This window comes from Cricetulus griseus, chromosome 6 (assembly GCF_003668045.3).
Source record: "Cricetulus griseus strain 17A/GY chromosome 6, alternate assembly CriGri-PICRH-1.0, whole genome shotgun sequence".
NCBI classification, from domain to species: Eukaryota; Metazoa; Chordata; class Mammalia; order Rodentia; family Cricetidae; genus Cricetulus; species Cricetulus griseus.
Window position 1 is genome coordinate 36,229,279 of NC_048599.1, and position 17,636 is coordinate 36,246,914.

Consider the following 17,636-nt stretch of genomic DNA (forward strand, 5'->3'; position numbering starts at 1 on the left):
TATATTTTATAGATTAAATTTGAAAATGTTCTTAAACACCCAGTGGAAATGGCAAGGAAGATGAAGGGTAAGTCTGCAGTTTGTACAGGAGGCTATGTGAATGTCTAAAGTCAAAGTCGGTGTTTAGATCAGCAATAGTGAAAACCTCCCCTTCACTTCTGTTTTAATTGCTGGCTATGATTCAGCATTCAGACCATTATATTCCTGGCCTGTGCTCACAGGGGCCTCTTCCTAAACACAGCCTCAGGATTGAGATGGTAACCAAAAACAGAAATCGCTTTTCCATGTTAAGGTCAATTTTGTGGCTTATAATTACTTTTTCCTAAGGACAAAATACATTAGTTATGAAGGAAGGCCCTGAGATGCATGTGGGAATGCATTTCAAAGAGAACAAATAACAGGAGCTGTAGTGTGAATCCAGGAGATTCTGATAGAGGTTCTCAAGAATTTATTTAGGTAGAAAATAGGGGTAAACACTCTCTGATACAAGATGCCACCACAGATGTTCTGGCCAGTATCTCTCTGTTACTTGAGAAAGAGAGAGGGTCTCACTATCATAGCCCTGGTTGACCATGCACCACTATTCTCATCTTTATCTCCTGTTTCTAAACTAACACTATTCAAATCTGAACTTACGGTGGAGAAATGGCTCAGTGGATAAGAGCACTGGCTGTTCTTCCAGAGGACCCAGGTTCAATTCCCAGCACCCACATGGCAGCTCTAAGATGTGACACCCTCACACCAACATGCATGTTTACAAAATACCAATGCAAATGAAATAAAAAGTAATTTTAAAAATATGGAATTTAAAAGAATCACACAACATTTAAAAGCCTTATACCTCCGTATTCTAACTTTATATTGATTGTCAGAGTGGAGCCGTAGTTTCTACTTAACATTTCAAGATGGAGCTTCAGGATTGTGTTGAGTTCTGCTCTGTGCAATCCAGTAAATTTGGATTTCTTTTGTGAGGCTCAGCTTCACATCTTCTTCCTCCTTGAGTGTCTGTTGCATCTCAAGATTGGTACTGTTTCCTGGATTCTTGTCAATTATGACTTCTGTCACTGGACTTCATATTGTTTCATCTCTGTAACATTAATCTTCATCTTCTACCTCCAGATAATCTGGCCTGAAAACACCCTATCAGACACATGCCTTTAGCATGACTTCTTCTGGTAAGCCACCAGAGCTATGCAAGGACCCTGGAATTCTCTCTTCTGGACACCTGTTTTTTAGACCTGTGGGATGCACTTTCTTTACCCCATTCTGTCGCCACATTGGGCTCATTCTTTCTGTGGAGTTAGAAAGTTATTCTTGTCTTCATTGCATGAGTAACAATGTTCAATGATTAGTTTTTTGAATGATACACATGCATTAAGTTTACTCATTATAAGGGTCTAACTTTTTGATCAAGTTGGAAGAAAGTTGAAAAGCACAGTGGAATTCAAAATATACAGAATCTATAATATGCTCGCTAAGATAATCTTTTGACACCTTAAAACTTCAGTTTTAGTTACAGCCTGCAATCTTTTGGAACTTTGTCTAAAATTACATCCTGTTCTTTCACATTCCCTTCTGGAGTATGTTCTCTTGGGGACAGACTCTAAAATAGTTGGATTAGACGGTTCCTTTTATGGAGATTTTGATGATGTTGTTGTAGTGATCCTTTTCAGGCTTCAAATAGATTCCTAAGCCCATGCTTAAAGATTGAGGAAGGTATAAGGAAGTTTGTCTTGTTCTTGATGGAGGTGGGGATATAGGGTTTCCCTGTCATGGCTGACATGGAATTTACTATGTAGACAAGGCTAGTGTAAACTCACGGAGATCTATCTGCCACTGTCTCCCAAGTGCTGGAATTAAAGGTGTGCATCATTGTACTTGGTAAATATACCCAATCTCCTCTGAAGTGTGTCTTAATGTAAACCTGAGAGGTATCTATTTGCAGTATCTATCTATAGCTTTAGTCTTAGTAGTCTCCCAGGAGCTATATCCAGTATTAGGGATAATCCTGCCTCCCCAGCTCTCACTGACCATCAGGGCAGTAGCTAGATGAGAGCCTCCAGCACTCTGCAGCAGTAAGTCCATGAGGCTTACTGTAGCTGTCTGTAGCTGTTCCCTTTGCTTCATATCTTACAGGTAATGACCTACATTTTTAGGAGATGAGGCCACCCATGGGCAGATGTGAATATCTCTGACCTGAGATCCCATGTTACAGCAGAGTCATTGTCCCCACAAGCAGAACTCTTGTAGCCCCTACACAAGATAATGTGGATAGACTTACCTAGTATAGAGAAGAAAGCTGTGACTTTCTACTTGGGTAGCTGTCGTTCATCTTGTCCAGAAATAGCTTAATTTGGGGGGAAATGTCATTTTTAACATGGGCAGGCAGTATTTCCTAGGAACTAAGTTGGCTTAGCAGCTTTTCAGAATTCCAGAATTCTGTAGGGTATTAGGCCTGTTTCCAGACTTTTTTCCTGCTAGGGGTCTTCTCTGACCATTCATGAAAATACCTATGTGTTTTCTGATCCACTTGTAATTTTTTTCTTTTTAAATTAGAGACAAGCTTATTTTATATATCAATCCCAGTTCCCTTACCCTCCCATCCTCGCATAAACCCCCACTGACCCCCATCCCATCCCTCTTGTGGTCCATAGAAAGGGTGAGGCCTTCCATGGGGAATCATCAAAGTCCATAACATCATTTGGGGCAGGGCCTAGCCGCCCCCCCCCTCAGTGTCTAGGCTGAGAGAGTATCCCTCTATGGGGAATGGGCTCCCAAAGTCCATTCTTTTGCTAGGGATAAATACTAATCCACTGTCAGAGGCCCCTTAGATTGCCCAGGCCTCTTCACTGACACCCACGTTCAGGGGCATCTGGATCAATCCTATGCTGTTTCCCAGCTATCAGTCTGGGGTCCCGGAGCTTCCCCTTGTTCAGGCCAGCTGTTTCTGTGGGTTTCCCCAGCCTGGGCTTGAGCCCTTTGCTCATCACTCCTCCCTCTCTACAACTGGATTCCAGGAATTTGACTCAGTGCTTAGCTGTTGGTCTCTCCTTCTGCTTCCACTAGCTACTGAATAAAGGCTCTAGGATGGCATATAAGGTAGTCATCAGTCTCATTATAGGGGAAGGTCATTTAAGGTAGCCTCTCCACTATTACTTAGATTGTTAGTTGGGGTTGTCCTTGTAGATCTCTGGACATTCCCTAGTGCCAGATTTCTCTTTAAACCTATAATGGCTCCCTCTATTATGGTATCTCTTATCTTGCTCTCCTCTGTTCTTCCCCCGACTCAGTCTTCCCTCATGCCCTCCTCTCCCCTTTTCTTTCTCCTAACTCACTCTCTCCTCCCCCATGCTCCTAATTTTCTCAGGAGATTTTGTCCCTTTCCCCTTCTCCTGGGGAACATGTGTGTCTTTCTTAGGCTCCTCCTTGTTTCGCAGCTCCTTTGGAGGTGTGGATTGTAGGCTGGTAATCCTTTGCTCTATGTCTAAAATCCATATATGAGTGAGTACATACCATGTTTGTCTTTTTGTGACTGGGTTACCTCACTCGGGATGGTTTCTTCTCATAAGATTCCATTGGTTTTTGTTTTGTTTTTTCGTCTGAGTAGTACTCCATTGTGTAAATGTACCACATTTTCTTTATGCATTCTTCAGTTGAGGTACATCTAGGTTGCTTCCAGGTTCTGGCTATAACAAATAACGCTGCTACGAACATAGTTGAACAGATGTCCTGGTTGTATGAATGTGCATCCTTTGGGTATATGCCTAAGACTGGAATTGCTGGATCTTTCGATAGACTGATTCCTATTTTCCTGAGGAACTGCCATACTGAGTTCCAAAGCGTCTGTACAAGTTTTCACTCCCACTAGCAGTGGAGAAGTATGCCCCTTTATCCACATCCTCTCCAAAATAAACTGTCATTGGTATTTTTTATTTTAGCCATTCTGACAGGAGTAAGATGGTATCTCAGAGTTGTTTTGATTTGCATTTCCCTGCTGGCTAAGGATGTTGAGCATTTTCTTATGTATCTTTCAGCCATTTTAGATTCCTCTATTGAGAATTCTCTATTTAGTTCTGCACCCCACTTTTTAATTGGATTGTTTGGTGCTTTGGTGACTAGCTTCTTGAGTTCTTTGTATATTTTGAAAATCAGCCCTCTGTCAGATGTGGGGTTGGTGAAGATATTTTCCCATTCTGTGGGCTGCCGTTTTGTCTTGCTGACTGAGTCCTTTGCCTTACAGAAGCTTCTCAGTTTCAGGAGGTCCCATTTACTAATTGTCAATCTCAGTTTCTCTGTTACTGGTGTTATGTTCAGGAAGCGGTCTCCTGTACCAATTCATTCCAGGGTACCTCCCACTTTCTCTTCTAAGAGGTTCAGTATGGATGGATTTATGTTGAGGTTTTTGATCCACTTGTAAATTTTGTAATTGCTCAGTTGTCCTTAAACAATTAATTAATGTACACAAAATAAAGTCAAGGAAGACTATACTGAACTCAGGTAGGATCAGAGTCCCGAAGACCATCACTCCTAAGAGAACATTTTAGAACTCCTTAACCGTCATCATTCACCACCTCGTCCCCTCACATATTCCCATTTCTGTGAGAAATTATTTATTGTAATGTTTCTTTAAGGAGAGCTACATCCTAATCACCTGGGAGCCCACAGGGACCTTTACACACTTGTGACTAGTAAGCCAGTGACAACAATGTGGAGCTGTTGATTACTACAAATCTGACATGTCACCAGCAAAGCAGAAGGAACCAGGGGTTTTTATAAGCAAAATATCCTACCCAATTAAGCCAAAGGATAGAGGGGTTGAGGGTGAGAGGACAGAAATCAAAGCTAGGCCTTTGCTTTCAGGACAGTGACAACACAAACTTTCCAAAGGAGGAAAAAATGAAACTGGAGCTGTTTCCCCATTTATTTATTTATTTATTTTGATGGATTTTTTTCATATTTTTTATTTGAATTAGAAACAAGATTGTGTTACATGACAATCCCAGTTCCCTCTCCCTCCCGTCTTCCCCTACCATTCCCCACCAACTAAAACCCTACCTATCACATATCCTTTCTGTTTCCCCTGTTATTTTGAGTTTTTGAGACAGGCTCTGTCTCTGTGTAACTGCCTTGGCTGTCCTGGAACTGTCTGTGTAGCCCAGGTTGGTCTTGACCTCACAGAGATCCATCTGCCTCTGCCTGCCAAGTACTGGGATTAAAGGGGTGTGCCACCATCAACTAGCTTCCTTCCCCTCTTTATTACCAAAGAGTAGCAGGTGAGCATAGAACATACACCAGGTGGTTCCTGTTCCCCTCAGAACAGGTGGGCTTTCTTGCCACTGAAGATGTTGCATTATTTGGGAATTGTAAAATTGTCTTTCTGTTTTTTTTTTCTATTTAAATTAGAAACAAGCTTGTTTTACATATCAATCCCAGTTCCCTCTTCCTCCCCTCCTCCCTGTCCCTCAATAGCTCCCTATTCCATCCCTTTTCTGCTCGCTAGGGAGAGTAAGGCCTTCCATGTAGGCTCTTCAAAGTCTGTCATATCATTTGGAGCAGGACCTAGGCCCTCCCCCATGTGTCTAGGCTGAGAGAGTATCCCTCTATGTGGAATGGGCTCCCAAAGTCCATTTTTTTGCTAGGGATAAATACTGATCTACTACCAGAGGTCTCATAGATTACTGAGACCTCCTCACTGACACCCACATTCAGGGGGGTCTGGATCAGTCCTATGCTGGTTTCCCAGCTATCAGTCTAGGGTCCATGAGCTTCCCCTTTTTCAGGTCAGCTGTTTCTGTGGGTTTCTCCAGCCTGGCCTTGACCCCTTTGAAGAGAGCAAGACAAGAGATACCATAATAGAGGGAGCCATTATTGGTTTAAAAAGAAATCTGGTACTAGGGAAATGTTCAGAGATCTACAAGGATAACCCCAACTAACAATCTAAGTAATAGTAGAGAGGCTACCTTAAATGCCCTTCCCCTATAATGAGATTGATGACTACCTTATATGCCATCCTAGAGCTTTTATTCAGTAGCAAGTGGAAGCAGAGACCAATAGCTAAACACTGAGCTGAAGTTCTAGAATCCAGTCTTTCTGTTTTTTATTTATGCATTTTCTTTAATATTAGCAGTTTCTTCCAGATTCCACACAGGCTGGCCCTTTTGTTTTGAATTAATTTGTGCCAATGGTGTACTGATGTGTATTGTACAGGCCAGAAGTCCCTTCTGGTTTTCATTCCCTGTTTCTCCCATTGACCTTGTACAGAATCTTAATCAAATTAAAACCCATGTTTTTAGATTCCACATCTATAATATGATAATGTATAGCTAGTCTGTAAGGGGTGGTGGCAACTCTGAAGGATGCTGCAGCATCTGCCAGACTGTGTGTCTTTCAGATTCCACCACACAACTCATTTTCACAGTGCTCTTTTTGAGTATGTCTGAAAATCATGATTTTTTACTTTACTAAAATCAGTGTGCCTTTTAAATATCATCCAATGTTGTGTCCTCAGGAACAAAGCTCCCTTTATGTGTTCTCTCTCTCCTCTGAGAAGGAGGTAGAATTACTGTTTATCTCTAGAGTTCAGGATGTGCACTGATGGGTCCTTATGTAGGTGAAATCTGATGTACACTGATGGGACTTGACGCCATCAGAGTCTTGTGTGTACTGTTGGGGCCAGATGCAGTTTGAGTCTGAGAACCATGTTTAGTAAGAAGCTAAAAGGAAAAGGACAAACATTTAAAGAAGAAATCTGGCACATTTAAAGGTGCACCACTTTTCAGCCAGTAGAATGAATAGCAAAGGCTGAGCATGATCCCATCCTGGCTTTGTGCACAACTGTCCTAGGCTCTGATTCTGTTTGAACACTTTTTCATAGATCAAAAATCCACAATCCCAAGAGCCATGATAAACTGCTGCATATGGCAGGTTCAAAGGTGATGGCCTCTGCCCAGCATTCTGATAGTCTTTGTTTTCATCCACTTATCAAACAGCTCTCCCTTCAGAGTGCTCAGGCCTTCTGGGAACTGCCTCAGACTCAATGTCTGTACCCTTCGGCATTCATGTGTGAAATTTATCCCATATTTGCTGATATTATAGTAGGACCTATGGGAGGTGATTAAGTTATGAAGTTGAGATTCAGTTGATAGTAACTAGTGTCCTAATAAATGTTGCCCCTCTCTGCTACCAAAGGAGGGCAACAAAGATGGTGTTTATGATGAACAGGCCTTCGTCAGACCCCAGATTTGCTTCACTTTAGTCTTGAGTTTCTCCATCTCCCAAAAGTCGATTTCTGCAAAAGTTACCCTGACTAAGGTAGATTCATACAGCAGCAGGTGGAGGCTAAGGCATGTGCACACAATTCAGGGGGACCTCACAATGAAAGCAATTCAGTCTTACAATTGATGAGGACTGTTTTGTAATGCTCTTGGCTAGAAAGAATTCTAAAACCAGTTTGTGTTGTGCTGCCCACAGTCGAAAGAATGAGCAATGAAAATTAGACATTTTTTTTTATCTTAAAGTATGAAATCAAGGAGCTAGAGAGATGGCTCAGCAGTTAAGGGACTGGCTGCTTGCTCCTCCCAAGGAGCAGATGCAATTCCTAGGACCCACATAGTGGCTCACAACCATCTGTAACTCCAGTCCCAGGGGATCTGATGCTGATGTCCTCTAATGGTCCTCACAGTTACCAGGCACATACTTGGTGCACAGACATATATGCAGGCAAAATACCCATGCACAAATAGTAAATAAAATCACACACACACACACACACACACACACACACACACACACACACACCAAAGTAAATAGTAAGGAAAGTTCTGCTGCCCATTCCTAGTGAAAATAAATTATATGGAGTAGCTTAGACGGCCTGTCTGTACCATACCTAGCACACCTCTTGAAGATCAATGAGTCACAGAAGTTCTGGAGTGCAAACACAGCCCTTGTCTATCTCATACATTCCCAACGAAGCTCTTTTCTTCTTACAAAGCTGAGTAAGAAAAAATACTTTTAGAATCTTCAAGTAAAACTGGTAAGTGACCGTGTTAGAGAAATTGTTTTGTGTCCCATCTGCTTGTCTCTGAGTACCCAGTGAGTACCAGCGGGAGGGAAGAAAACAGTTAGACAAGAGGTTATTTCATTTGTATGTGGACTTTCAGTTTATGCATATAGAACCATTTCTCACCTTTATTTTCCAAGTAATTTTCCCAAAGCAGCACCAAATAAAGATGAGAAAAAGGAGCTAGATATTGGCCTCATATTTGTTGGAGAACTATTTACCATCCATCACTGCAATGCATTCTAAATAGGTTTATATCCAGCATTCCAAATTTAATATAAAAAATTGCAGATGTACTCACTTCCCAAATTATAGTGCTACCAACTGTAGCCACGGGAACATTCAGTAAGCTTTCAATAAATTCAGTTTTACAAAGCTCTCGGCCTCCAATTTTTAAATAGTAAATAGCCGTGTAGACAAAAATAGGAGGCAGCTAGCTTTCTGACCTAGCATGTATCATCGAAGCCAAGGTAACTCACTGAGTGGTTTACACCACACCATTCTTTCTGCTTGCTGGATAGATGGTGTTAAATCCACATCTTTCAGGAGGGAGTAGAGAAACAAAGACGAACTGAATTGCCTGGAAGGTTTTTCCAAAATATGTGGAAAGAGACCGTAGACTAAGAAATGTCAATCTTGTAAATTTTATGTCAGCTCCAGGAGTGTGTAGTTATTTAACGGCCTCCCCTAGGTGGTGCCTTCTGAACCACTGATTACGATATTGCCTGTTTTCCCTTTTGCATCTATCTTGGCAGCACTAGTTGATTTTTTATTTTTTGATTGTCATAGGTGTCTAAAGCTAAACACTGATAGCCAGTGAGGAATAGTCCTGAATAGTCTCAACATTAACAACAAAGTCAGGCTAAAGCATGAGCAATAAAGAAGTTATGAGTCATCAGAGGTATGGGGTTGTATTTTCCAGTCTTCTGTAGCAAAGAAGCGTAGTTAGATAACAGTTAGAAACTATTTGCAGATGTGAATTTGAAGGAGCCTTCATGACAAAGCAGCCCAGCTTTTCATTTTAGAAATCAGAAGCCAAAGACCTAGAGAGAAATTCATTAAAAGTTATATGACGAATTTGAAATGAACATGGTTCAGGTCTGCTGACTCCTGGTCCTATGTTCTTTGTGAGCCTCCTTCTCCAAGACTGTGTTTACTCTAGAAGAGAACATTTGCAGAATGTTGTAGATGAGTCCAAATGTCACAAAATCAATTCTTTTTAAAAAATTTGCTTGTAGCAAGTCCCCATGGATACAACTTAGATAACCAGAAATTGTGCCCTTCTTTTGGATGTCATTACAGTGACAAGTTCTAGCCTGTTTCAGTCCCAGAAAGAGACAATTAACATCATAGCAAGAGCTGGGAAATACAAGCATCAAAGTTAACTCAACTTCATATTTATTCTGGAAAACTCAGTATTTAATATTCACAGATCTGACTGTATTTCTTACTTTCAAAAATTATTGCAACATACATGAATGTTATCAGATCTGTCTTCACTGGTTCACGCCTGAATGAAATTGACACTAGCGTTGGGAAGAGTGAGACTGTGTGGGGGGAAATTAATCTCTATACCAAATATAGCTAGAAGTCATGCAGCCCTATCTACACTTCCAAGCCCGATTTTATACCAAAAATGTCTCAGTGTTATAGCATTTTGGTCAGAAGAGAATGACAGTTTTTGTAAGTAATTTATCCTATTTGGAATTGTTTGTTGGCTGGCCCACCCACAGACTCCTGCCTTGCTCTTCCTTCAGCAGGCGTTTCATGGGAGTCAAGTATGTGCCAGAGACTGAGATGGCACCGGTCAGTGCTCATAAATCTTGTGTGCCTTGGGTACAAGCCACCCCATCAAAGGTCTGCAGGTGGCTCAGTGCTCCTGAAGGGCCAATGCCTCATGCCACTAACAAATCAAACCAGGGAGAGAATTGCTTATTTGTTTGTGCATGTATTTCTCAGTGACAGCTGTTCTTATAAGGCCTTGGGAGCTGCTATTAATTTTGAGTAGTCAAAAATGCTTCCATCTAGTCAGCTGTGAGAATTATGGCAACCTTTTGATGAGTTTTCTTTATTTGCATTTCTCAAAAGCTGGGGCTGCTAAAATTTACAGCCATAAGCCTGCAGGGTATGGCTGTTTCAAAAGCTGCTGGTTATGTGTAGGTTTGTCTTCTTGCAAAGAGCAGGCTGGAATTCACTTCACCAATGAGAGTACCGTGTTTCCATCTTTAAAACTTGAATGGTGGGTGGGTAGCTAAGTATCACTTACTAGTAAATGAGGAATGGCAACAGACATAGTCAAAGAACTCACATGATTTCCTGGTATTAGTAAAGACACCACAACTTTTTTAGTGCTCAGTTTCCCTTCAGTGATTTAGTTTTATCTACTGTACTGTTAAAAATCATAAAACATAATAAGCAGGGCCTTCTATTACTTATTTTCTACATTTTAAGCTGCCATTATTTCTATCTAAAGTAATAACAATGCTACTTATCAAACCCTTCACTGTCTTGTTATCCCCAAGACTGCCTAGACTTCCCAACCTACACAGTGGACTTGGCCAAGAGGGAAAAGCTTTTAATGGGAGCAGACTTTTCTATTACATTTAGCTTGCATTTCTGATGGCAGCAGGCTGGCTGACCTGTCTTATCGTGACATAACAAGCATTGAAGCTAGAATCTGAGCTTGATAACACTGAAGAAAATTAGGCTTGGTTTGTTCACTGGGAATCAGAAAGAGAAAAGTTAAAAACCATTATATAAATGCAATTTCCTCTCTGATCAGTAAGAAATACCACAGTTAGTAGCAGAATGCAGGCTTTATTTCTAATACGCACACAAATGCATATAGGTACTTGATAGACCGATAAATATATACTAAATGTTTTTGCTCTTCCAAGCTGTAGTTACATAAAATGCCTGTGCTAATCCTGGGTGTCTGTTAATCATTTTACCCCTGTGGCCATTCTTCATACAGCTCTGTTTTAACCTGACGCTTACAGTCATTTTGGTTGCCCATCCAGAATAAAGCTAATTACTTGGTTTGGCGATTCCACACATACTAAGAAAAAGACAAGTTCCATGGGAAATCAGTAGACCTCAATATATTGGTTTCATTTTTTTTTAATTTTCGTTCTTTTGTCTCTAGGATGTTTTATTTAGTGAATTGCAGAGCAAGTTTGTCGTTAATGTTTCTCTTTGACCAAAAAATAAAAGTGCTATTTTAATCCTCCTCTGTTTGTTTCCAGTGTTTTGCTCTGCATAATCAAATTTCATAATTATGCAAAGTAGGCCATAGAGCTGTTGTTAAAATTTCTTCCAGCACTCTCTAGCCATCATATCTCCTACAGACACCCAATTTATTTGACCTCAGTCATCATTTTTAACTTTAATATACAGTTTTCCCAGAAGAGCTCAAATGCCTTCACATAATTTCCCACTCCTGCTTGAAGGGTAATGGCTATAGCAGGAAAAGTTGCCATTTTGAAGGTTTTCTTATGAATACTGAGTCCCCATTTGTGCCTGCTCTTTTTCTGTTCTATAATATTGAAAAAAAAAACCCACCATGTTCTGTTATTATATTGGGTTTCATTCTCCCTCACATGTGAGCCCCACTTCAAATGAGGTGCTGTGAAGGAAGGAAGATGCACTCCTGGAGAGCAATACTGCAGAGCTTTATAGGAAGTCAGATGCTCTCCTGGAGAGCAGTGCAGTCTAGCCAAGATAATAGGTGAACCCTCTCCACATGTCTCAAGTGCTGCTTGTAGCTTGGTGTAGAGAAATTTTAATCACCAGAACCTGAGTTTCAGGGTTTCAGCTGAGAGGAAATGTAAACATCCTTGCTCAGGTCCTTCACTGGACAGTTGTGAAACCAGGAACTAGGGTGTTCTGTAAGTTACTCTCCATTATATAACCTGTGATTTGCTGAACTGAGATTCGAAATCCAATCACCCCAAATCACAGGTTATTAAAACAAAAAGGCATATGGTATTCATTTAACCATTCCATTAAACTTATAAAAAGAATATCATTTTTATTGTTTCTATAAAAAATAATGCATGCTCGTTTATAAATACTGTTCATGAAAGTATAAATACTATACAAGAAAAAGAAGAGAACAATGGGTTACCCAGTCTTTCTCTAAGCATAATGAATATTCCTGCCTAATGAATGCAATTTTATTGTCAAAATGTATAGGCACAAATAAAAGATGGATACATAGACTGATAAAAAGGAATTAAAGTGAATAGAGCAAAAGGACAAAGCTGCTTTTAAACATTGTGTTCATTGTAGATATGCTGTTTTAAGTACAAGCATTCAATTGGATTTGACTTGCAAAACTGAAGAAGTTGCTGAATTTCAAAGTGTCTTCACTATGAGATATAAGTCCTCCAAAACTGATGTGACTTTAAAAAAAAAGATAATTCCAAAATTAGTGTTAAGTCTCTAGTTTTTAAATTTTATATTTGAATCTGCAAATTGTCATTTAGTTGTCCTAAAATAAATATAATTTATTTATATCCATCTCCCAGTTTTAAAAGTTATTTCTAGATTGTCAGGATATGTAATATTCACATTGTTTTGTAATGAACCTTTGGTATATCATATGTGAGTTTTAAGAGAGCCAAATGTCATTTATCCTGGTCTCCTCCTCCTGAGATCTTCCTTCGGCTGCTTCTTGTCTGGGAATTGTCATCAAGTGTGTTTGTGAAGTTCTACCTTGATGGCGTTCACCTTCCTCCTTGCCTGTTTGAAGATACCTCTCAATGATTTGCTGCCTCCTGCCACAGCATGAGGGGAATTTTTTCTCCTTCCTCAACAGTGACATGCTAGTTGAGATCCTAGAACTTAAACTCATTGAGACCTGACCTTTAAGACTGGCCCTGCTCAGACCTTCTAGCAATCATATAAGGCTGTGCCGAACCTACAGCACTCCTGTCATAGAGTTCGAGGCTCCAGTGCCCATCTATCCAGTTTGGGGTCAGTGGCATAACATATGACCTCACTTCTCTGCTGGATCTAAGAAGGTTTGTTGATTTCCTAATTGAACATTTTTCCTATGTGGGTGTAGAAGTGTTGTTTTCCAAATTTCTTACATGTCGGATCAGAAACCATAAGCTTCACTGTGGAAGGTTTAGTACACAGGGCACAGTGGTTAAGCTAGAATAGAGGGTCCCCACCTTTCTGGTTTCCCCTCTGTAACCTCTCCTCATTAGGATAGCATAGTTAGCACCCCTAGCCAGCATGGGTGCGCTGCTGTTGACCACATGCTGCACAGCTCTTTCTCCTCCTAGGATCCCATATAAGAATTTACCACTTGTTTCCCTAGACATCTCCTGCTGTGACAGTTTTAAATATGTGCCTACTCATAGAATGGCTTCAACATTGGTCAGGAATTTTACAGAATGTTCTCAGTTGAGATTTCTGTCATGTTTTCTCATGATTGGGTGAGGATTATAGGCTGGGGAGTGGTGACAGGAGTGAAATCTCACGGCATGACTTGCTGTCAGTATGAGCTGCCACTGTTGACACTGACCTGATCACATGGCTGAGGTTTTTCCACTGTAAAATTTCTTGCGCTGCAGGCCTGCCTACGCACCTTCCTTCATGGTTCTTTGGATCATGTCACCATGAAGCCAGTGTATATCTTAGGTGTATAACTTACCTGAGCTTCTTGCATCCTCACAAATCATGTAGAATTCTGCAAGAGAACTTACTTATCTGGTCTTCTCTTTTGACTTACTTAATCAGTTACTGAATCGTTATATTCTTGGTTCTAGACCAGTTCTATTATTTTCCTAGTTTAGCACATCAGCTACCTCCAGCTGAGGCCACTAAGAGACTTCCATGGTGATGGCAGTTTGCCTTAAAATGGCCATGCTGTGGTTTTGAGTTCTACAGGCTCATCTTGTAACTTCTCTGTTCCAGACCTAGAACAAGCCAGGGCTGGCTTGTTTCTCCCTCCCCTTGTGTTCCTCAGTCTGCAAACCATATGCTTCTTGAGGTTTGTTTGTTGTTGTTGTTTTTGTTGTTATTGTTTAAGACATGATTTGTGTGACTCATATGTAACTGAATAATCAGTTGTCTGAGTTCTCCCAGTCATTGGCCATTCATCCTGTCATATGTGTGCACCACCTGACATTTACTTACATTTTATCTGATATAATCCAAAGCCATGACCTTATTTTTGTGGGAAAGTACCATTGTACAGAGGTACTAGAGAGGAGGGAAGCAGGGTGTGAAGGTTTGCCCAAAGTAGCTTAGAATTCCCATCTTCTCCCTCTTTCCCTCCCTTCCTCCCTCCCTCCCTCTTTCCCTCCCTCCCTCCCTCCATCCCTTCATTCCTCCCTCCCTTGGGTATTAACGACAATAGAATCACTGGCTGTGGGTGATAAAGCCTCAAGCCTGCCCTCAGGCCCTATTTCTGTCTAGCACCTGAGGCCTGGTCTTCCCTGGACTCTCCTTCCTGCAGTCTTACCTGCTCTGCCTCCCCCAGGGCATTCCCTACCTTTCCTATGTACCCAGACCCCTAATTTTTATCTCAGTGTGGCTGGAATGCCTGAGGGTGTAGATGATTGCTTTCATGGGTGGTCTGCCATATTGTAAGGTAGGTGTGGAGATATAATGAGCAAGATTCTGGGTGACCTCTTCTATACCCTGCCCCCTTTCAGGATGCTAACCCAGAGTGCTGCAGCATGTTGGTGGCTTGAGCTGTGTCAGTCCCCGGAATTGCAGGTGTTTTGTTGTTGTTGTTTTGGTTTGGTTTTTTTGCTACTTCTCATTCTTTGTCTTTTGGGGTGCCTTTGGAGGAGATAAGGGGAGGCACAAAGGCATTTGTCTTCATCTTTAGGCAAAAGAATTCTGTTCACTCCTGTGGTTTGTAGAAACTGTTCTTAGTGCCATTGTGTTTTCAGCACGGGACTCCATATGGTATAGAGGAAATGCTGTGCTTATTCTTCACAAAACCACACAGGAGGAAAGAGGTCTTTCCCCCTTGGCACTAAATGCTGAATATCTCCAACATTTTATATAAATCAAAAAGAATTACCCAAGTCCCCCTGAAATTCAGTTGTTATGAGGACTATAGATTCAGGGACTTTAATCTTTTTTGAAATATAGGGCGCTGAGCTTTCTTTTTCAGAGGTTACAAAGGGAAGCAAAGTGGAGCTTGTCCACCTGCAGTTTGTTTCTTCCAGGATTTCTTATGAAGATCAAATCTAGACAGTCTGCTACATTAGAACAATGAGGCACTAAAAACTATAGAGAGAAAATCCAAAGTACTTGAGAGGCAATGGGAAGGTACAGCTGGAAAGACTGTTACTGGATTTGAAATTTTCTTTTTAACTCAAGAAACCAGAACAAGGAAGAAAATCCATTGTTTCTGGGTCATGAATGGAGACTGGAAGGATCACCAGTGCCTATAGTTTTGTTTGGTTTTTGTTTTTGTTATTTTTTTGTTGTTTTGTTTTGTTTTGTTTTTTGTACACTTTGGGGACCTGCCACCCAGCTCCCAAATAAATACATGGAGACTTACTCTTACTTATGAATGCCTGGCCTTAGCTTGACTTGTTTCAAGTCAGCTTTTCTAACTTTAATTACCCCATTTCTCTTTAACTACATTTTGCGTCTGTGCTTCTTGACTTTTAGTGTTGGTTTGGTGGTGTCTTACCCTGATACTAGAATATAGAATCAGCAACTGGAGTTCCTAATGTAAACTCCCTGTGCCTTCCTTCCTCCTTGTCCTAGTTTGCTTCTCTGTTGCTCTGACCAAGAGCAGCTTAGGGGAGAGAAAGGTTTATTTTGGATTACACCTCTGAGTCGCTGTTCAGCATTGAAAGAAGTAAAGACAGGAACTGAAGCAGAAACCAAGGAAGATTGCCATTTACCTGCTCAATCCCTGGCTTATGCTCAGTTGCTTTCTTATACAGCCCAAGTGTGCCTGCCTAGAGGTGGCACTGCCCACAGTGAGCTGGGCCTTTCTATGTCAATGAACAGTCACGCCAACCCTTCACAGACATGGCTGCAGCAATCCATCCATCTGAGGATGGTGGCCCAGTGAAGAACATGGAGTGTTACTGTTGGCTTGGTCCAGCTGCCTGCTGCCCTCTCAGTGTGTCAGTTCTGACTGAGGATGTTAGGTGACTATAAATAGTTTTCCCTAACAGAAACCACATCATCTCGTAAGAAAATGACAAAACAACCAATTGTTAAAGCATGAATGCCAAGCTCTCAGCATCACTGTCAGAGGAACACATTTGTGTAAGATAAAGTTGAGCTTGGATGGGTCTCAGAAGACAGACTCTGATGGTCTGTTTCTTCCCAGCTGCAACATGGGGAGACATGTTTGTGTCAACAAAGCCATCTCACAAATAAATAAATAAATAAACAAACAAATAAATAAATAGCTTGGATGGGTCTCAGAAGATGGACTCTGATGGCCAGTTTCTTCCCAGCTGCTACATGAGAGAGACATGTTTGTGTCAACAAACCAGCTTACAAGCAAACAAACAAACAAATAAATAAATAAATAAATAATGAGCTTTGCTCCATGAAGACACAAGTCTAGCAGATAAAGGGCCTGAAGGCATGCAGGTATAATGTTTGCTTATGTAGTGAATTACCATACCTCAAACAAGTAATAATTCATGTAGCTACATTCCATTCAACATTCTTTGCTAAGTCTTCATATAAACCTGTCATTGTAGTGTTTTCCAGCAGATGATATTTGGGTCAAGAGAGGTACAGCTAGTTAGCTAGTTAAAAGGCAAACCAGATTCAAACTGAATCTCTTGCATCTTGGTGCCTCTAGTATTTTACTCTGCCTTGAGCAGTTTCAAAGTTGAATGACAGAAACAAAATTGGAGCATTTGGGGGAAAGGCAGAACAGGAGATGGCTCCTCTAGTGCCTCCTACCCCAAGTGTTCTCAGCCCTGGCACACAGAGCTGCTATGTGGAACTCTCCACTCTCTTGACAGGTAACTCTGAAAAGGGACAATAAAGTCATTAGTGGCACCTTTATTAAAGTGAAAGAAGAATTTCTAAAGGAAATACAGTGTCTTCATTCCAAAGGGGCAAAATGTGTGTATGATTTCAGGATTGATCACTTGGTATTAGATAACCAATCTGGGGACTCTCCTTTGGGAAAGACTATTTCTCCTACTCCTGGCATTCTTTAGTTGCCTGTAGTTATTTGTTTAGGGTTGAGATCTCATGAGCTTCCCCCTGCATGTTAGCAGGTATCTTGGTGGTGCCCTTGTTCAGGCCTTGCTTAGGCAGCCATGTTGATGAGACTTTGTGGGAAAAGCATCTCTGACATCTAGAAGATGTAATCTCATAGCATATTTCGTATTCCTCTGGGTCTTAAAATCTTCCAAATCACTTTTCTGATATGGTTCCCAAGCCTTATGTACAGGAGCTATGTTTAGATGCACATATACACATGCATATGCATGCAAGTATACATACATAGGTAAGTTTGAAACAACAATTAAAGAAATAGTGGCCATGAATCTTAGTGCAAAGGAGTGGTGTAGACAGAAGTTTCCATCCCATCCTGTCCTGCAGCTGGTCAGTCCCAAAT

At 41.0% G+C, this 17,636-nt stretch overlaps 1 protein-coding gene across 4 annotated transcripts in view; it reads left to right on the top strand.

Annotated features, from left to right (window-relative positions):
* Nucleotides 1–17,636, top strand: part of Kif16b (kinesin family member 16B) — a 265,927-nt gene that overhangs the window by 213,198 nt on the left and 35,093 nt on the right. The window contains exon 25 of one of the 4 annotated variants that reach the window (XM_035447151.1): nucleotides 1,120–1,175. The exons of the other annotated variants lie outside the window; for them this stretch is intronic. Within the exon in view, the coding sequence (XP_035303042.1) occupies nucleotides 1,120–1,161 (42 nt within the window). The 3' untranslated portion in view covers nucleotides 1,162–1,175. The remainder of the gene's footprint in view (nucleotides 1–1,119; nucleotides 1,176–17,636) is intronic. 4 annotated transcript variants of the gene reach the window in all.